Source organism: Rasamsonia emersonii (assembly GCF_000968595.1).
Source record: "Rasamsonia emersonii CBS 393.64 chromosome Unknown ctg1118621760027, whole genome shotgun sequence".
Classification (NCBI taxonomy): domain Eukaryota; kingdom Fungi; phylum Ascomycota; class Eurotiomycetes; order Eurotiales; family Trichocomaceae; genus Rasamsonia; species Rasamsonia emersonii.
Genome location: NW_013563260.1, coordinates 1 through 20,434, shown reverse-complemented (window position 1 = coordinate 20,434; position 20,434 = coordinate 1). Strand labels below are relative to the sequence as shown.

Sequence of the window (20,434 nt, the reverse complement as noted above, 5' to 3'; positions counted from 1 at the left end):
TATTTCGAGGATGCGGAGCAGTGATCCCTCACAAGCGCGTACCCACTGGCCGCTGAGCTGGGTGATTTTTGCGACGATTTCCTTGGCTCCAACCGTCATGGCCAACTGCACCAACCGTGATTGGATCTCCATGCCTGCACGAGGCGGTTTAGCCAAGTCGTCCACGGTCTCCTGGCTCGTCCCCGCTCGCTTCCCTGATATATTACGGCTCAGGAACCATGCAGGTGGAAGCCTGGAGGTTGCGGCAGCCATGCAAGTAACACGGCTGACCATCGAAAATCGCTACCAGAGAGGACTTATGATCCTCTTCGAGTCGAGAAATAATAGGGGAGACCTCGAGAAAGAGCGTCACTTTCATTTCCGGCTCTCGAGAGCAGCGGGGGAGTGTAGTCCAGCTACAGCCATTCTCATGGATTTGCATCATTGTGTGATCTGTCCCTTGTTATGCCAACCACCAAAAAAAATTGTGAGTCAGGACACTGGACAGCCACCCTGTATCTCTTTTTTTTCCTAAAGGATTTCCGGAGGCTGGTGGTGTGCGCTTGGAATGTGCGACTGTGCCAGCACCAGCCACCGCGGACAGGCAGTCAACAGGTCACCGGGAGCCTTGCAGTATGCACCTCTACGGAGCAGTCTCCCCTCTCCCGCGTCGTAGAGTAAGCACCGTAATTTGTGCCATAGGGCTGCGAGACGTTGTCGGTGGTGCTCGTGGTGGTGCAGGCTGAGGCACACAGTCGCTTTAGCGCGCCGTGGAGGTCGAGTCCGCCCCTGGCTCCTGCCCGCCTGCCCCTAGACCTTCGCGGTCAACCGCCTTGCCAGTGTGAAACGCCGGCACAACGACCGGAGCGCACTGCTCATCCCCGTGTCCTGCTGCTGCACTTTTCATCTTAGGCTTCAGAGACTTCGATTTCCCTGCCGATTCTGCGGTCGTTCCTTTGGCAGCGACTCATGCTCCCCGGGTACCGCGATCGAGCTTCGTGAAGCTGCTCTGGGCAACGAGGATCGCTAGCAAACAGCCACCGTTGTCCCGTGGGCACAGCGCATCGCCAACGCAGCTGGTACCGGCCATCGCCCTCATCCTCATCCCCCCCTTCCGCCCTCTTGGATGAGATTCAATGCTTCTGTCCACAGCTCCGGTTGTGTGACTCTGTGCTAGATTGACCGGCGGTCGAGCCGTGCGTCCTTTCGCTCTGGTGTCGGAAAGGAATACGGTAGGATTGGGATCGATATTGGGACCGAGAACCAGAGCTGGGCTTATTTGGAGTTATTAGTTGGCTGAGGATTTCACTAACACCCACTTTCCACCCCTGTTACGACTGTCCGCGACCTCTCTTCTACGATGGCCTTTCTATTCAAGTCCAAAAAGAACCAGCAGGGTGCCGGGCTTCCGCCAGCCGCAAGAAATATCCATACGTCGGAGGGAACGATATCTGAAAAACCCCCGGGCCTCACCAATGGCGAAAAACAGCGAGAAGGAGGTGCCGTGCAGTCTCCTACTCCGAGCAGTAGCGTCAACAACTCTTTGAGTTCAGTGACCGGTACGAGTAGCCCTGATCCGGTCCGCATGCGACAAAGGGCGGAATCAGAATCGCAGGTTAGTCCGGAATCTATGGGCGCCAGTCCGACGACACTGACTCCCCTACTCCATTGAATCCTTTCGAGCCCTTTACCACGAAGAATGTTTGAATTGACATCTGTCTAACGCTAAGGTGAAGGCTCCACGACCACAGCCCTCCATGAATGGGAACTCCCCGACTACGAATCCCAACGCTTCCCTATATCCATGGTCACAACGGCGTTTGAACTTCCCCTCACCGCAAGCGAACCCATTCCCCCGCTATGGTGCCGCTGTCAATGCAGTCGCCTCGAAGGAGGGCGATATTTATATGATGGGCGGTCTCATAGACGGAACAACGGTAAAAGGTGACTTGTGGATGATCGAGAGTAGTGGAGGCAATCTTTCATGTTACCCCATCTCCACTGTGTCCGAAGGCCCAGGTCCCCGCGTGGGCCATGCGAGTCTTCTGGTGGGAAATGCCTTCATCGTGTTTGGTGGAGATACGAAGATCGAGGAACATGACACCTTGGATGATACCCTCTATTTGCTTAATACCTGTGAGTGGCCCCCTCATTCACAGTGCGAGACTCCCTGCTGACTCGTCATAGCGTCTCGACAATGGTCTCGTGCCATTCCTCCGGGACCTCGTCCCGCTGGACGATACGGGCATACTCTTAATATCCTTGGTTCCAAGATCTATATTTTTGGAGGTCAAGTGGAAGGCACTTTCTTTAATGATTTAATTGCATTCGACCTCAACAATCTCCAGAATCCCTCGAACAAATGGGAATTCCTCATCCGAAACAGCCACGAGGGAGGCCCGCCGGCTGGTCAGATACCTGCTGCACGAACCAACCATACCATGGTCAGCTTCAACGACAAGCTCTATTTGTACGCATTGCAAGACCCGCGCCTCTTTCTCTGTTCATAGATGCTGATGTTGTTCCAGATTCGGAGGTACGAACGGGATGCAATGGTTTAATGACGTCTGGTCATACGATCCGCGCACCAACCTTTGGACCCAACTCGATTGCACCGGCTTTATCCCCTCCCCTCGGGAGGGACACGCAGCTGCCCTTGTTGGTGATGTCATGTACATCTTTGGCGGTCGTACCGAGGAAGGCATGGATCTAGGAGATCTTGCTGCATTTCGCATCACAACGAGACGGTGGTATTCTTTCCATAACATGGGCCCTGCTCCTTCCCCAAGGTCTGGACACAGCATGACTGCATTTGGGAAACAAATTATCGTCATGGCCGGCGAGCCAAGCTCGGCGCCCAGGGATCCGGCAGAGCTCAGTCTGGTCTATGTCCTCGACACCGCTAAAATCCGCTATCCCAACGAGCCAGCCCTGGCATCTCAGAACGGGGAGAGGGTTCCAGGGGCGCGGAAGATGAGCGGGGACAAGTCCGCTCCGCCGACCGGTCGATCCTCGCGGGAAGCTCAACATCCGCCGGTCGATCAACCGCGACGAGGCCCTGCTCCTGCCCGCGAAAGCATGATGGCCTACCCAGGTGGCCGGCCGCCGGCGGAGTATGGCCCAAGTTCAGGCGCTTCGGGGTCACGGCTCCCGCGAGCCTCTATAGCTCAGGCCCCCTCTGGACCGCCGCCTCCTGGACAAGCTCCAACGCCAACTTCTCGAAACAATGGTCCACCTCCGGGGGGTTCGAGGAGCAGAACTCCCACGAAAACGGAGCGCGGTGTTGGCTCCCCGGTGGAGACGGGCCGATCAGTTGCGGCCGAAAGAGACATGCAATCACCACCACCTAAGGATTCTCCCAAAGATTCCAGACCTGCTACGGAACAGGGTTCTGCGGGCCGTCGGACCCCGACTCAACAGACATCTAAATTGGCTGCCAAGGCGATGGAGGCTGGCGAAGCAGCTCCCCTGATGAGCGGCCCGACACGCCAGCGATCTCTGCAGAAGCATCGTCAGAGGGCCTCCATGGATAGCACGGATGAGTCGGTCCTTGGGAGACAAAGCCTGGACGGCTCAGTCGAGTCACGGAGCCACCGGAACTCCCGAAATCTGGGAGACGAGCCCCGTTCTCCCAAGCTTACCGCTCAGCAGGAGGCCTTGATCAAGGAACTTGAAGCGGCGAAGACTCGAAATGCGTGGTATGCTTCTGAGCTTGCTCTCGCTCGAAAGGCGGGATACGTTCCAAACCCTTCGAACAGCCCAGCGCTGGATGAACGTGCTATTGAGGCATTTTCAGATGAGGATCGACCTATGATTGAGGCCTTCCTTGCCATGAGAGCTGAACTCGCGAAGATGCAGGCGACTGTGGACCGCCAGGCAGCCATTGCCTCCAAAAGAGTGGCCGAGGTGGAACACCAGCGCGATGTTGCTGTCAGCGAGGCAGCATACGCCCGCGCGAAGCTCGCTGCTCATGGGGGCAGCCAGCGAGGCTCCCCCCCACTGGACGGGTCTCGTGACGGCGAAGAGGCTCACTCGGAGAGAGTCTCGGACTTGAGTCGGAGGTTGGCTATGGCCTTGGCTGCACAGTCAGAGCTCAAGGCCAAGTTGGAGGTGATGTCCACCGACCTCGAGCAGGAAAAGCGTGCTCGAGAACTGGCAGAAGAGACAAACGAAGCGACGAGGAAGCGATTGGCCGAGCTGGAGATGCAGAACAACACACTGGAGTTGGAGAGCCTACGCGCCGAACTTCACCAACTCAAAGCAACCGTCAGGGAAGAGTCTTCACTTCGATCAGAAGCGGAGGCCAACTTCAAACAAGTCTGCCTTGACAAAGAAGAGTTGATGCATAAACTGGAGGAGGCCTCTTCTCGTCTCAAGGAACACGGCGGTAACCTAGGATCCCTCCGTGAAGCCGTGGCAGCTTCATCGGCGAAAGCTGCGCTGCTGGAGAAGCACCTTGAGGAAGAACGGGAACGTCGAGAAGGGCTTGAAAGGAAACTACTGCAGTTGCGAGCTGAACACGAAGAACGAACGGCGGAGCTTGAAACCGCTACTCGTCGGTTGAAAGATGCCGAGGAGCTTGCGGAGAGCAATGCCCGCGAAGCGGAAAGCCATAAGCTTGCGTTTCTGTCGGGTCTTGATCGGGCATCGTCGTTTGATTCGGACAGTTCTGTGCGGTCTATTGTAGATCAGCGCGTTGTCGCTTTACAATCTCAGGTCGAGAAAGCCAACAAGCTTGCCAAGGCCAACCAGACAGCTGCCGATGAGGCGGCCGACAAGTTGAGACGAGCGGAAGAACGCATCGCAGGTCTCGAAGCGTACCAGGAGCAAGTTAGCAGGGAAGGCCTTCAGCTTCGCCGACAGCTACAAGCAGCAATCAAAGAGAGCCAGGCGCTGGCTACGGAGAACAAAGAACTCAAGGCTCAGCTTGAGAATCAGCAACGCGAGACCAGTGCTTTGGCCATCCAGCACGGTGCGCTTAAGGATCTTCTGGGTGAGCGGGGAATCAACGTGTCAGAAAGCAGACGGTCACCATTGCTCGATTCACCTGGCTCTCGCTTCGGAACCCCTGAGCAGAATCGTCTTCGCGAACTGGAACAGCAGCTCCAAGCTAGCCTGAAGGCCCACGAGGAAACGAAGGCTGCATTTGAATCTCGCGAGCAGGAAGCGGACCGCGCCTACCGAGAGAAGTTAGAGCAGCTAGAGAACGATTACCAGTCGGCCGTGCATTATGTGAAAGGGACCGAGAAGATGTTGAAACGGATGAAGGACGAGTTGGCTAAATACAAAGCCCAGACCGCCAAGTTGCAGAACGAATTGGAGAATGCCCAGAAGAACGCTGGACAATCCTCTAGCCAAGCGTCGGCAGCGCCAGCTGAATGGGAATCGGAGCGTTCTGCTCTTCAGAAGTCGCTTTCCGAGCTTCAAGATCACATGAAATCCTCCGTTGCCAATCTTGAGGGTCAGATTGCGACGCTGAGAGAGGAGCTGGCCGCCACTCAAAAGGAACGCGACCAGTCTCGGTCTGAGTATGAGACGGCCAAACAAGAATTCGCTGCTGCCAGCGAGAAGAGCCGGGCCGAGCTAGAACAGCTGAAGCGGGAGAATTCCTTGCTGGAGTCCCGTGCACTGGATGCCGAGCAGAAAGTGACCATGCTCCTCGATCAAGTCGAGGCTTCTGTCGTGAACTATCGTCGCCAGTCGCAGCATGGACAAGGTGCCAATGGAATCTCACGCCCTCACAGTTCTGCATCAACCGTTACAATCGGACTCAGCGGCCGCCCTCGAGCGGACAGCAGCATCTCCCAGGACGACTCGTTCCTCAATAACCGCGGCTCTCTGGCGTTGGATTCTCTCGCCAATGAACTCGACGCACTGCGCAGCCAGTGGGAGAGCACCAACCGTAATTACCGGATGAGCAGCAACTTCGACTTCGATCGGACCCCAACCAAGGATAGTTCCGACGGCGGTGGTCTGAGTGAAAGCCTCGCCAACTGGAGACGTAGATTGGAGGAGGAGGAGGCGAGAGCCAGCAGCCCTACGGTTGGTGCATCCGAGCAAAAGAAGGCGTCGAACTCTGAGCGAGCTGCCATTGGTAATGCTAATGCCGGACACGATATGATATAAACCGTTTTTCGCTCCACCACGGGCAAGCTGGACGAGCCTCATCTCACCTATCAGGATTTTCCTGATCTCCGGTGCCATGGCCTTTTCTGGGTGGAGAACTTTCGCTGTTGTTTTTTTTTTCGCGTTCCGTGGATCTATGCTGCCTTACCTTTACTATATTATCACAAGGTTCCAGGGCTAGTTGTATTTTTTATGCGTGCTTCTGATTCCCCTTTGTCTTGAGATGCGTTATTCGAACTTGAATTTTCTTCTTTATGGGGTCTTTCCCCCATTTTTCTTACTGTTGTTTTCTTCATCTTGACCCTGGGCCTTGTACTATTATACGTTTTGCACGAAATCTCTCCTTGGGATGTCGAATCTATCAGCAGGGATGCAAACAGACTAGGGTTTCTTCATTGTTTTATTGTCATCTTTTTTTTTCTTATTCTTTCTCCCTCTTTTTTTTTCTCTTCCTTTTCCCCTCTTCTGGTGGTCTACATGTATTCCGTGTTGTACTGTTGACCTTTTTTGTGTAATGATGTTATTTTTTGTCCCCAGCCCTTTGTCAGGACCCTGATGAATGTGATGTGAGATGGAGTGTGCAGCAAGGACCCTATCTAACCTTCATTTTCCCAATCCTATATCCATTTGTATTCGCGGTGCCTTGGAGGTCATGTGACCGCGTTTTACCACACGTGTCTGCAATGCACCGAGCTGTATGAGTTTCTTAGGAGTCTTTTGGTCCTGCTGGACTTGGCTGCTTGAAACAAGCAGGCATATCTCGACAGTATATTATTTTCTGCAGGTGTGGATCCCAGTATAGAACTGTAATTCTCTTGCGTAAGGTTTCTTCGGAGCAGAAACCGTTTAGGTTGAAACTTGGAAGGCATCTGGGTGATAGTTCGGATCCCGGGGCCAGAGGCTAGCCCGAGGCCGAGAAAAAGTATTTTTGGAAGGTGGTTGGGTAATCAGGCCGAGGCCGATCACCGCCCGTCAAAAGTGCAGCTGGTCTAGGCTTCACGTTTTGCCGCCGCAGGCCAGAGACTCGAGAGACTGAGAGATAATATTCACCAGGCTATCAAGGGTCCAGGCCTAGCGCGTGGATTTTGTTTTCCTGGGTGCCTCTCTGTTGCCCAGGCTGAGAGCCCGACCTCACCCACAGAGGGCGCACCAAGTGTCAGATGGCCTCGCGGCACTAGTCTCTGCCGCCACAGGATCACAGTCTCACCCAGCCTCCGCAGAACAAGTCGCCGTGCAGGCACTGATCCTCGTTTTGTTTCTCCTGCATTCGTCTACGGCAGGCTGTTTAAGGAAAAGGGGAAAAAGAATCTTTGCTGGCAGCATAGAATTAGCCAGACGTGTCTAGCCTGGCTGGAGAATCAGATCGAATCACCACTATTGGCGGCGGGCGGAAGGGGGTGCATATGCGAGTGCGACAGATCAGAACGAAGCAGACAAAGGGCGCGGCTAGTTGATTGCAGCCCAATCCGTCCCCGACACCCTGCCCCTGTCCTCGTAGCTGAAGTCAGAGGGAGAGCATTATTAGCACCACCGTCACCGTCACATTGCGATCACTGTCATTGTCATTGTCATTATCATTATCATTGTAGCAGAATCAGTTACGGCTTTTTTGCCGTGTCCTGCAGGGGCTAATTCACTGTGGTGGTGTATTAATAGTAAGCCGGGGCTCGCTTCCACGCGCCCCTCGCGCGGCCGTTGCAGTCGCCCTCTCCCTGCCTACTAATTCCCGCCCGGGCTCGCCCTCACCGACTCCGATCTTAGCCTCTCCCTTTGCCTCCCAACCGCCTGTCTCGGGCCATCCGCCATTTCACTCTCCTCTCCTTCTTCCTCCCGTCACCTCCCCCCCCCTCGACTTCTAGGCTTTGCCCTGGGTCGTCTCTCTCTCTTTCTTTCGCTCAACTGTGCTTGCCAACTTCCTCTGCTCGTATCGCTGACTGTCTCTGCCGTCTTCGATCAATCCTCCAGACGGTCGGACTGCAGTCACGCCCCTCCCGTCTTATCCGCCACTGGGCTCTCATTTCCACCAGGTGCGTATGGACCATTCCTTTGTTTGTTCTCCCCTGTCAACGATTCACGGGCTCTCTTTGTGTTTCCCATCCATTGAAGGCCCTCTCTTTTCTGTGCCAGCCTGGGCTGCTGCTTCCTGTCGTGGGCTGGTTGACGCCTTTTAGCGCAGCTGCCCAAGGCTGTCCCCAGTGAGGCTGAGCGTCTGCTGATCTCAGTCGACTTCCCCTCTTCTCCAAACAACATCGTCTTTCAACCATCGCCATCCTGCCCGAGAACATCCTCCTTCGTCTCATTTCATCGGCTTCCCCACTGCTTTTGCTGTGATACTGACATCTTTGACCCGGATTCAGAATCTCACAATCGTCAAACGGTCTTGCACAGCTGCAAGCTGTGCCTAAACTCTAGCCAAGATGACGACAATGGTTAGTCCTCCTTCTTGTCCTCTTTCCACGGTCATGGAATCCGCCAGATACGGTGTCAGGGAGAATAATCCAGGCAACATTGCTGCTTGACCTCCCTGGTGGCTCCCGTCTCAGCGTTGTCGTGGATGTTCACTACGGGTGATATGGGATGGCTGACACCTGTCTGCAGGACCTTCGTGTCGGTAATAAATACCGAATCGCCGCAAGATTGGTAGCGGTAGCTTTGGTGACATCTATCTGGGTATGCATACCTCTTGTCTTTTCCCAGGTTCTCTGAAGTACTAACAGGTCCTGTACATAGGCACCAACATCATTTCTGGCGAGGAAATTGCCATCAAGCTGGAGAGTGTCAAGGCCAAGCACCCCCAGCTTGAGTATGAGGCTCGCGTTTACAAGTCCCTCGCCGGTGGTGTTGGCATTCCCTTTGTCCGCTGGTTCGGTACCGAATGTGACTACAATGCCATGGTGATCGATCTTCTCGGCCCCAGCTTGGAGGATCTGTTCAACTTCTGCAACCGCAAATTCTCGCTGAAGACGGTGCTGCTTCTTGCCGACCAACTGATCTCTCGTATTGAATACATCCATGCCAAGTCCTTCATCCACCGGGATATCAAGCCGGACAACTTCCTCATGGGCATTGGCAAGCGTGGTAACCAGGTCAACGTCATTGATTTTGGTCTAGCCAAGAAATACCGGGACCCCAAGACTCACTTCCACATCCCCTACCGTGAGAACAAGAACCTCACGGGTACTGCCCGTTATGCCAGTATCAACACTCACCTTGGTGTCGAACAGTCCCGCCGTGATGATATGGAATCCCTCGGCTATGTGATGCTGTACTTCTGCCGTGGTTCTCTGCCCTGGCAAGGTCTGAAGGCAGCCACCAAGAAGCAGAAGTACGACCGCATCATGGAGAAGAAGATGACCACCCCTACCGAGGTGCTCTGCCGGGGATTCCCCAATGAGTTCGCCATCTACCTGAACTACACCCGCTCCCTCCGCTTCGACGACAAGCCGGACTACTCTTACCTCCGCAAAATCTTCCGCGACCTCTTTGTTCGCGAGTCGTACCAGTACGACTACGTCTTCGACTGGACTGTCTACAAGTACCAGAAGAATGCAGCCATGATCGCGGATGCTGCCAATAATGGCAAGAAGGACAAGGAGACTGAGGAGGAGAAGCAGCAGCAGCAGCAGCAGCAACAGCAACAGCAGCAGCAACAGCAGCAGCAGCGCCGCGCTATCCAGGCTCCTCCCGCGATGGCCAACCCTGCCCCTGCTGCTAGCAAGCCCGGCGCCGTCTCTAGCCAGCGCCGGAAGGTCGTTGAACGGATCGTTGACCCCGCAGACACCAACCGCGCTGTTGGAGGGAGTGACAGGATGTGAGTATCTGCAATCTAGGTTCCGTGTAGGGGACCCCTCTTCTCCTCTCTGCGTTTGCTGCTTGAGTGACGCTGGGCGTGGAGGATGCTCGATTCAAGAATCTGACTAATCTCATAGTCTTCGGCGTTAGGCTTCGTTCTGCTTCAAAGGGTGCTGCTGCAGGTGCTTATGGATCTGCTGGTCACCGTTCGAAGCGGGATGATGGGACTGGTGCTCAATGGTATTGATTAATTTGCAGCATGGCGACTAGAAGCTTTTGACCCTTCTCTCGCTTTAGCCCGCCTTGCCATGTTGCTGTCCTCTCGACCTCGAAGCCCGGGACCATGCGGAACGGCCTCATGCAGCAAGACCTTCGGACCTTTTTCTTCTTTCTCTCTTGGACAACCCCTCGTCTCCTCCATCTCTTATGCAATCTGTCTTTAGCCTTGATCCATTTTTGTGTGTGTGTGTTTCGATCTTATTCGACGTGGGTCGTTTCGATGCGCCAGTTTCGGTCGTTCGTCTGTTTTGCATTACGACAACTCCTTTAATCTCTCAAATGGCGGTTACATCCGATGATATAGCACTGACTCAAGCATCGTCGACGTGATCAACGGATTTTCTGTTCAGTGCATGTCTTACGGACCGTCAGTTGATGCGCATATTTCGAAACACCTCCCCAACCGTGGCTATCAGAAGTCCTACGTCCTCGGCAAGTTTTACTGCTCCTTTGGGCATTGGGATCATATTCCGTCAACGGCCGGGGAAATGGGGCGGAGATGCGATGGAGTCGTCAGCCTGGGAAACCGACGCACGCCGTTTTTCTGTGCTTGCCGGCATCCCTGGCTGGGGGTTTCCGTGGATTAACCATTTTCCAACTGCGTTTCCTATTGCTTCCCCCTGCATCATGTTATCGTATTTCAGATCGCCATGCATTTCTTCTGCTGTCTGTGCTTTTTGTTGTTAATGTCTCGACGTGAAATGAAATGGACCAGGGGATGAATCTACTACTATGGCATGGGGCGGGTCCGGAATCGAGCTTTCTGGGTGGTTGGCTAGTGGGGAAAATTGCTTGCGTATTCGCTCCGTGGGAGAATATATCGTCGCCGACAAGAACACCAACCATCGGGGAGTACGGTTCCTGTCTCTCTTCTGCTTTGAGGGTATATGGCGGAGGACTATGGATAGGGTCGCGTCCGGGGTGGTATCACGTCGAGGCATTTGTTCTTTGTCTTTTTTTTTTCTGGGTTTGCTATGAGTCTCGTTTCTTGTCCTTCCCTTCTTGTCATTGATTAGTGTCCCAAGGGCAGGCTGGTCCCCGGGAGCAGGACACCCGTCCGGTGAACTGTCTCGATTGGTCAACGTTGCTCTCTGCTCCCGGTGTCTGCTTGCCCTCTTCCCCCATCCCCTCCTAGTTAGTCGTTTTCTTTCCCGATAAATGAAACGCAGCGTCTTAGTCTTTCCAAATGGGTTCTATTTGAATTGTAGTGGTTCGGTATGGCGTAGTTGCATCCGAGCTGAGCAGGTATCTTTCCTCGTAGGTTGGTTCAGATAAGAAGTCTGGAAGCATGTAGATTACCCTATCCCACGTGGCTTGAAACACGACTAAACAGTACATACCTACTGTAGAGTGGTCTCGATTGGGAATGCCATCCTGACTTAGGTAAGCCTGCTTTGGATCACGATGCATCTCATGGTGTGATATGGCAGAGAGGTCCAGGGGCATGTTCTAAAATCTGACTTTCATCGAAGATGTCTCCTCACAGGGGAAAGCGGGGAAGTCAAACAACAGAGCTGAGAATGGTTTCAAACCAAGGCATGGATGGCGTGGACATCGCATTCTTCCTATCTGCCTAGACCGCTCTAGATTTTCAGTCGAATCGAACTACATACAGTATCTTTTTAACGCTAGTCCATCAAATGTGGGAGATAGGCAGATCTTGTAACCTATATGTACCTATGGCTACTTGATCAACGACTCAATTGTTGTAGAGTACGGTTACTCCTGCGGGAATACGGGGGATACGGAGGCGTGCGTCATGGACACTGGGCGCAAGCAACGGCGGACGCTAAATCAGACTAATACAGGATGCTGCAATTAATCCATTTGGCACCCTGGACCGAGACTTTGCTGGCTTGAATGCCTCCTGGTCGGGCGCGGGCTGGCCTGGCCTATCGTTCTGCGGAGGAAGTTCAGCCTCAGTGAGTCGTTGATACCCTTAGGAACAATTTACTCGTGTCGACGGCGTACTTAACGGCAGACCTTTGGAGATTATATTAAAAAAAAAGATTACTGATGATGACTTCGATCAGTTAGGCAGTACGGTCAGCCCGTTCCAGCTGACGTGCTGGTGCGGCCCCCTCAAACACTAGACTCGGTTGCGCCGCCCGTGGTGATAGCAGCCATGGTTGTGTTGCCCTGCCCAGGTTGCACGGGTCGTTCGGCCGAATTCCGGGCTCATCAGCGCCAATCTGCTATCTAATCGCAGCAGCGGCGCTATTATTGTCCAGGCTCTGGACCAGCACAGATCTTGTTCGTCCAGTCTGCCCCGGAGAGGGATGGCCCCACCCCTAGACGCTTGCGGCGTTGACAGCCCGATTGAAAGCGAAGTTACCTTACTGCTGGGCTACGGGGTCGCTGTTATACTCTCACTTCTGACCTTCCATATTGCTGCAGACTGCCTGTTCTTGGTCTGATTCTTGTCGTATATCCTCAGACTGCTTCCCCGCCCCTGCAGCGGAGTGCCTGCTCGATCAATTCATTCTGGCCCCTGTTCCCCTCCGCACTTGGCGCAGCATCAGCGCATCTTCTGTCCAGACACATGGATTTCTCCTACTTCAACGCGCCCCAGCATCAGCCGTTCCAACCCTTCGGGTTGCATAATCCTCATGCCGGCGTTCCTCATTCCGAGGACTTTCAGACCGGTGCTCAATCTGTATGCGCTGGCCCCATCATCCCCGTCATCGCCCATGCGCAACCAGGATGGTACTGATTACCAGCTCCCAGGTTTCTTTCGATTATCACTACGGCTCCTTTGATCCGTCCTCTTTCCCTAATGTCGGGGTAGCACCGCCATACTCGCCGCCAGAGTCCTTCACGCTAAACTCGACCAACTCCACCACAAGCGCTGACGTCGCTCGCGACGATCTTCCAAAACCTGTGTCGACTGAAAATGCCGACGATCACATCGCGGATCGGAAATCAGGATCGGGTCGGAGCAGCAGTGAGGAGAAGGACACATTGACGCCCGCGCAGAGCAGGCGCAAGGCGCAAAACAGAGCAGCGTATGTGACTGATCCCAGTTTTTGCCAATGTGCTGGCTGATTGGTATTCTGACCGGTTCCCACTATCTACAGCCAGCGTGCGTTCCGTGAGCGCAAAGAACGGCATGTCCGTGAGCTCGAGCAGAAACTCAGCGATCTCCAACAGACATCCAACGACCTCTATGCCGATAATGAACGCTTGAAACGCGAACTTGCCAAGGTCTCGACCGAGAACGAAATCCTCCGTGCCACGACGCAGTCGGGTGTTGCGGTCAAGGGCCATGGAGAATCGGATCCCGGGCAGACGACCACGGGACCCATGCGGTTTTCACCGACAGACTTCTATTCCAGCGTCACAGGTGAAAAAGGGGAGCACAAAGTCGCCCATCGGATCGTCGTGAGCGAAGAGACGGGTGAGAGACTCCTCGATGCCGGGGCGACCTGGGACATGATCCAGAACCACAAGCTGTTCAAGCAAGGCTTGGTCGACATCGGAGATGTCTGCGAGAGGCTGAAGGGCTTTGTCCGATGCGACGGCCAGGGTCCGGTCTTCGAAGAAAGCCGAGTACGAAAAGCGATCGAGGAAAGCGTTGCTGGCGGGAGCGATGAACTGATATGATATGACATGGATGATACCGAACCATCTGCATATATACGGGATTTTTTCTTTTTCCGAAAAGTATTCCCTATATATATACATATCGCACTGCGACTGATAATTTCCTTTTTGGAAAAAGAAAAACTTTGAATCTTTTCCATCTACATAGGCGCTCGAGCGGGGTATTGGTCGGGGTTCCTGGAGAAATATAGCTGCATGGAACGGCTCTTATCTTGTTGTCAATTGGGAAGAGCTGTTGGACTGATTTTTCTGCTGAGTTTTTTGCTTTTTTTTTGTTATTGTTATCGTTATTGTGATTTATTTATTGCAGCATGGGCGTAAATAGGCGACATATGGTGGAAGGAAGCCTCTTTACAATATTATAGCTTCCTGATTTGGATTATTGGTGTTGACACCTTTTTTTTGTTTGTTTCTTCCTGATTTATGAAGGAAAGTGAGTGATTGTGGCTGGACGGCTGCACTGTCCTGACCTGCAAGATTCATAGTCACATATATACTTTATCTGCATTTTCTTTTAAATAAGCTTGACCATTGTCTTATTTTTCATTGCTGATCAGATCGACTGGACGTTGACCTGTCCTCCATCGATCAATAGTCGCCTTACTTTTGTACGGTACTGTGTTAAATTTCTGAACGGTGCTGGTGTGTTTGGAATGCTTGTCGATGTCGGTAGATTGTGCTCGCCTGCTTTTCGAGCTTCCCTGGACGGGGGGACTCACTAAGAGACATGGATTGTCCAGGCCCTGATGAGCCCTGGACCTTGTTACTTTGCAGTCATCGGCCTCTCTCTCGCCCAAAAATGAAATGTTCTCTCCGGAGCCAGGAATGCTGTGGCCAGCACTGCCTCTCTGACCGTCCTTCATGAAAGGTAGCACCGAGATTTGGTTCGGTGTCTTGCACTATTTATTTTAATATCATATGATCCCTCAGTCCCAATCGTCATCCTCGTCTTCCTTGTCATCGCCGGCTCGACGCTCTCCATCGCTCGACTCGGACCGTTTCTTCTTCAGGCGAATGTCGCCTTCTTTGAGAGCACCCAAATCGACAAGCATTTTTTCAATATCTGCCGTTGCTACTCAGTAATTGTCGCAAGCATGGATAAGGAGAAACAGGGATTAGTAGATATCCTCACCTTCAATTTTTGTCCTCGTACCGTTGAGCTCCCTCAAGGTAACGAGCTGTTTCCGAATTTCACCATCCTTATAAACCAAGATGGTTGGCGTATTTCGCTCCGGATACCCCTCAATGCACATATCGGCCCGTATCTCGCAGAACTTGATGTCCCCGAATTTCGCAGCCAGCTGTCTCCACATCTCCGTCATGATGCGCGACTCCACATTTCCCGCCTGAGATGACGTGAGAAGGACGAGGACAAAGGATTTGGATGACGCCTCTGTTACTTCTTTGGCGTAGTCGGTCTTCTGCAGAGGGTAGACTTGGTTGTATATACTGGTCTTTTGAAGCGTGGCCAATTCAGCTAGTCGTTTTTTCCTGACCTCGGTCAGCTTAGGTATTCTCAACACGAAGTTTTAGGCGGCTGTACCAAGGAAACGCACCGATATTGCTCGAGAAACTCCTCGTCTTCTTCGTCTTCGAGAGCGGCCAGCTCGTCCAGGTCCTTATCTTCCAGTCGGTTCTCATGCGCCTTTCGCTGCGCCTCTAGGATCGCCTCCTCGATTATTGGCGTCGGCGAGGGAGGCTTCTCCGGAAGGATACCGTGCTTGCGAAGGATGTCATTCCTGCGTGGTGTTAGCAGATATACAATCAACGAGCACATGTATGTATCATGGAGGGTGTGTACCATTCAGTATCCTCATTGGGGTTCACTGGGGGCAGATCCATCGTGGTAGGAATATGAGGCGCAAGACGGAAAGACGTCAAATCTCTATTATTTTGACAGCAACTCTCTTGTAAAGTAGTAAATGATCATGGCGATGCATCATGCATCACACACTTGTTGGCCGATGGCGGAACGCCGCTTGTTTGCACTGTTTGTCACACGTGCCCACACACGCAGCCCGGAAGGACACCTGGAGGTCGACTGGCTGGCTAGCGGCCGCGTTGGACAGAAGACACCGACGACGACGAGCAGCCTCCCGGTCTCACGACGGCCATTCTCCAGTCCCCAGCTCCTTGGACGACTGGTGAGCCACAGCGGGTTCCGTCTGGCCCTCGATCTCTTTTCTCCTTCATTGGTTCCTTGGAGAATGAAGGCGCGGTAGAGCCGTTTACACCGCCCCCCAATCCACATACCAGCTGCCCTGAATTGAGTGCCCCGAAATCTTCTCGCGCAGTCGCCTCGATCCTCCTCCCCTATATTTATACGGTTCCCCTCCGCCGCGGTTTACTGGGCGGGCCGTCATCATGAGCTACGTTAAAAAGGACGAAGATGCTGATCAGGTCATGCTCAAGCTTGACCGCACCACTGTTTTCCAAGATGGTAGGCGCTCTCTCTCTCTCCTGAACCCGAATCGCCAGTGCCTGCCCGATTCTTACCCGCTCTCCAGCGAGATTGTTCAATTCTTCGCCTATATCGCCTCGAAAATGCCGTACCCTCCTGACGAAGATCGCCGTCCTCCTGTTCACCGGCGAGAAGTTCCCGACGAACGAGGCCACGACGCTCTTCTTCGGCATCTCCAAGCTCTTCCAGAATAAGGACCCTTCGCTGCGGCAGATGGTATATTTGATTCTGAAAGAGCTGGCAAACACGGCAGAAGATGTCATTATGTCTACTAGCATCATCATGAAGGATACCTCCGTTGGCAGTGACGTTCTTTACCGAGCAAACGCCATCAGAGCGTTATGCCGCATTATCGACGTGCGCCTCTCCGCCACCCCCCCTCTACATTTAATGTCTTCAACCCACTTATGTCTCTTGAATCTATAGGCTACTACTGTTCACGGTATCGAACGCCTGATAAAGACTGCCATTGTCGACAAGACTCCGTCGGTTTCGTCCGCAGCCTTGGTATCCTCGTACCACCTCCTCCCCGTCGCGCGCGATGTAGTTCGAAGATGGCAGAGTGAAACGCAAGAGGCTGCTTCGTCGACCAAGCAATCCTCCGGGTTCCTTGGCTTCTCCACGGGTCAATCCCACGCGATTTCACAGGCGAACTACATGACCCAGTACCATGCCATCGGACTTCTATACCAGATGCGGTCGCACGATCGAATGGCCTTGGTGAAGATGGTCCAGCAGTATGGCGCAGCTGGAGCAGTCAAGAGCCCGGCGGCAGTCGTCCTGCTCGTGCGGTTGGCAGCGATGCTGGCGGAGGAGGATGCAAGCCTGAGGAAGCCCATGATGCAAATGCTTGATGGCTGGCTCCGACACAAGCATGAGATGGTCAACTTTGAGGCTGCAAAGGCTATCTGCGACATGAAGGATGTGACCGATGCAGAGGCCTCCCAGGCTGTCCATGTTCTGCAACTGTTCCTCTCCTCGCCGCGTGCAATCACCAAGTTCGCCGCGATCAGGATCCTGCACAACTTTGCGTCATTTAAACCCCACATCGTGAACCAATGCAACCCGGATATCGAGTCGCTTATCTCGAACAGCAACCGATCCATCGCCACGTTCGCCATTACCACCTTGCTCAAGACGGGCAACGAGGCTAGCGTTGATCGTCTCATGAAGCAGATTTCCGGGTTCATGGCGGATATTACGGATGAATTCAAGATTACGATCGTCGAGGCCATCCGGACCTTGTGCTTGAAGTTCCCCAGCAAGCAGGCTAGCATGCTTTCGTTCCTCAGCGGTATTCTTCGGGATGAAGGTGGTTACGAATTCAAGCGGGCTGTTGTCGAAAGCATGTTTGATCTTATTAAGTTTGTGCCTGGAAGCAAGGAAGATGGTGAGTCTTCGCCTTTTTTTTGGGAAAGTTCTCCACTACATTGAGCTAACAGAGACAAAGCTCTTGCCCATCTCTGCGAGTTTATTGAAGATTGCGAGTTTACCAAGCTTTCGGTCAGAATATTACACCTGCTTGGTGTGGAAGGCCCCAAGACCTCTCAGCCCACGAAGTATATCCGTTACATCTACAACAGAGTCGTTCTTGAGAACGCTCTTGTCCGGGCGGCTGCCGTTACGGCGTTGGCCAAGTTTGGCGTCGGCCAGAAGGACCCGGAAGTCAAGCGGAGTGTTGCTGTTTTGCTCACACGGTGTCTGGATGATACGGACGATGAAGTCCGGGATCGTGCTGCTCTCAACCTCCGATTGATGAATGAAGAGGACGAATTTGCCAACCGGTTCGTGAAGAATGGTGAGTTTTAACTGCCTGCGCTACCTGCGATAGGAGGCTAATAGCTTCTTTAGACTCGATGTACTCTTTGTCCACATTCGAGCATCAGCTGGTCATGTATGTGACTGCTACGGATAAAGAAACATTCGCGACTCCTTTCGATATCTCTTCGATTCCTGTTGTCTCCCACGAGCAGGCCCTGGCGGAGGAAAGGACCAAGAAGCTCACGTCCGCCACGCCGACGCTCAAGGCTCCATCCACCGGCCCGCCGAAGGCCCAAGCCAACGGGGCTGCAGAGGGAGCAGCCACGGCGGCAGCGGCGACCCAGAAATATGCAGAGCAGCTTGCGCGCATCCCCGAGCTCAAGGAGTATGGCACGTTGCTCAAGTCATCCTCTCCTGTTGAGCTCACTGAGAGCGAAACGGAGTACGTTGTCAGTGCCGTCAAGCACATCTTCAAAGAGCACATTGTCTTGCAGTACGACATCAAGAATACGCTTCCGGACACCGTCCTCGAAGAGGTGTCGGTGGTGGCAACGCCTACGGATGAAGAAGCGGCCCTCGAGGAAGACTTCATCGTTCCTTGTCCCAAATTGGCTACGAATGAGCCCGGGATCGTCTACGTTGCATTTAAGAAGCTGGGCGGCGAGCATAGTTTCCCTACCACTTCGTTCACGAACAATCTCAAGTTCACCAGCAAAGAAATCGACCCCACAACTGGTGAACCCGAGGAGAATGGTTATGAGGATGAATACCAGGTTGAAGATCTTGAGCTTACTGGCAGTGACTATGTCATTCCCAACTTTGCCGGCAGCTTCGACCATGTGTGGGAGCAGACCGGCGCCAATGGCGAAGAAGTTAGCGAGACGTTCCAGCTGAGCAATGTGAAGAGTATTGCAGGTAAGCTGATAGCCTTTGGAGAATGGCGAGAACGAATGGTGCTAACCCTGTATGCAGATGCTACCGAGCAGCTCACCGCTGCGCTCTCTCTACAGCCACTCGAGGGTACTGACGTTGCGCTTAGCAATAGCACGCATACGCTCAAGCTCTACGGCAAGACCGTCTCGGGAGGCAGAGTGGCGGCCCTGGTCAAGATGGCCTATTCGGCCAGGACCGGTGTCACCACGAAAGTCACGGTCCGAGCGGAGGAGGAGGGCTTTGCAGCTGCTATTGTGGCGTCCGTGACCTAAGAGTCCTGCTTGTAGATAGATATTTAGGGGGCGGCAGATGGGAGATTTGGATGGAGTCCATGAAAACTTTCAACTTTCTCGTTATATCAGTGTATTGAGGGCGGCTGGTCCCACAAAACTAAAAAGCGTTGGTTGACATGTCGAGAGACCGTCGTTGCCGCGCCTTTTTTCTTTTCCCCATGTAGGTGTTGATTGTCTGTCTGTCTGTTTGTCTTAGATACGAGTTTTCTTTCTCTTTCTCTTTCTCTAGGCGCCAAAACCTTATGCTTTGGTTCTTTTTTTTTATAGTTAGTTGACCTTGATCATATCATAATGAGCCTGAGCCTCAGCCTCAGCTGATTATTTCCTGTGTGCTTGCTTTTTTCTAGAAAAATTTTCTAGATAGGTTCAGAGAGAGAGATTGGAAGGAAGTCCTTTTTCTGTTTGAATATTCTATTCTCTCTATTTACAATATTGACATTGGAAAAAAAAAGAAAAGACAAATATGTACATTCATGCGAAGGCTTCTCTATTATCGTATTTTCAGTCGTCGTCTATACAGTAAACCCCGACTCCCCATTCCTCCGTATCCTCCGACATAGGGAGCTTCCGTTTTTCGGCGCGCTCAGTCAGCGCATCGTCCAACTCATCTGGCAGCAACTCCCCGAGGAACATGTCATGGACGCCGACTGCGCGCAGATTGGCGAGCGCGTTGTCCAGCGTGTCGATCAGCGACTGCCACTCGAACTCGCGGGCATCGCCCGTGTGCGAGAACGACAGCTCGAGCACCTCCAGCGCCAGCGGCTGCTGCGCCCGCTGCTGGTAGTAGCCGCGGCGGAGCGTGTCGAAAAAGTCGTCGAAGACGAGATCCCCCGGGACGCTGAGGAAGACAAGGTTCGGGAGGTAGCTGAGGATGACCTGGATCGACTCCGTCTGCAGCCCGCGGTTGAACGTCGAGACGGTGAGCCGGCGGAGAGAGCGGCCCAGCTGCGGATTCGCGACGAGGCGGCGCATCGCGTGGAAGGACAGGTCAGCGCAGTTCTTCAGCGTCAGGCGCGTGAGGTTTTCTGGCCACAGGAAGGACTGCATGTCGTCGGCGAATTTGCCGCTGACCTGCAGGCGCTGCAGTTTCGGGGGCCATGGCAGACGGTCCGGGTCGGTCAGGGTGGTGAATCGAGGCAGGCGCAGAGAGGTCAACTTCGGAAGCTGGCTGATCGCCTTCTTGAGGCTGGGGAAGGGGATCGTTTCG

General features: G+C 53.5%; 5 protein-coding genes across 5 annotated transcripts; 4 read left to right on the top strand and 1 right to left on the bottom strand.

The window, feature by feature from the left end:
- Window positions 1-2,420: 2,420 nt before the first annotated feature.
- T310_2424 (Cell polarity protein (Tea1)) lies at window positions 2,421-6,105 on the top strand (the record flags this gene model as incomplete). Its single annotated transcript, XM_013474706.1, has 2 exons — window positions 2,421-2,449; window positions 2,508-6,105. 2 exons carry the CDS (start codon window positions 2,421-2,423, stop codon window positions 6,103-6,105), a joined length of 3,627 nt encoding a protein of 1,208 aa, XP_013330160.1.
- Window positions 6,106-8,531: 2,426 nt separating this feature from the next.
- On the top strand, window positions 8,532-9,920 carry T310_2423 (Casein kinase I; the record flags this gene model as incomplete). Its single annotated transcript, XM_013474705.1, has 3 exons — window positions 8,532-8,534; window positions 8,704-8,775; window positions 8,823-9,920. 3 exons carry the CDS (start codon window positions 8,532-8,534, stop codon window positions 9,918-9,920), a joined length of 1,173 nt encoding a protein of 390 aa, XP_013330159.1.
- Window positions 9,921-12,718: 2,798 nt separating this feature from the next.
- T310_2422 (uncharacterized protein) lies at window positions 12,719-13,779 on the top strand (the record flags this gene model as incomplete). The annotated part of the gene is made up of 3 exons (XM_013474704.1): window positions 12,719-12,832; window positions 12,904-13,181; window positions 13,254-13,779. 3 exons carry the CDS (start codon window positions 12,719-12,721, stop codon window positions 13,777-13,779), a joined length of 918 nt encoding a protein of 305 aa, XP_013330158.1.
- Window positions 13,780-16,143: 2,364 nt separating this feature from the next.
- Window positions 16,144-19,206, top strand: T310_2421 (Coatomer subunit gamma; the record flags this gene model as incomplete). Its single annotated transcript, XM_013474703.1, has 6 exons — window positions 16,144-16,219; window positions 16,287-16,597; window positions 16,667-17,630; window positions 17,691-18,038; window positions 18,158-18,916; window positions 18,974-19,206. The coding sequence occupies 6 exons, from the start codon at window positions 16,144-16,146 to the stop codon at window positions 19,204-19,206; spliced, it is 2,691 nt and encodes an 896-aa protein (XP_013330157.1).
- Window positions 19,207-19,728: 522 nt separating this feature from the next.
- T310_2420 (F-box domain protein) lies at window positions 19,729-20,412 on the bottom strand (the record flags this gene model as incomplete). The annotated part of the gene is made up of 1 exon (XM_013474702.1): window positions 19,729-20,412. A coding segment is annotated over one exon (684 nt), but the record flags the coding sequence as incomplete, so codon positions are not given.
- Window positions 20,413-20,434: the final 22 nt, after the last annotated feature.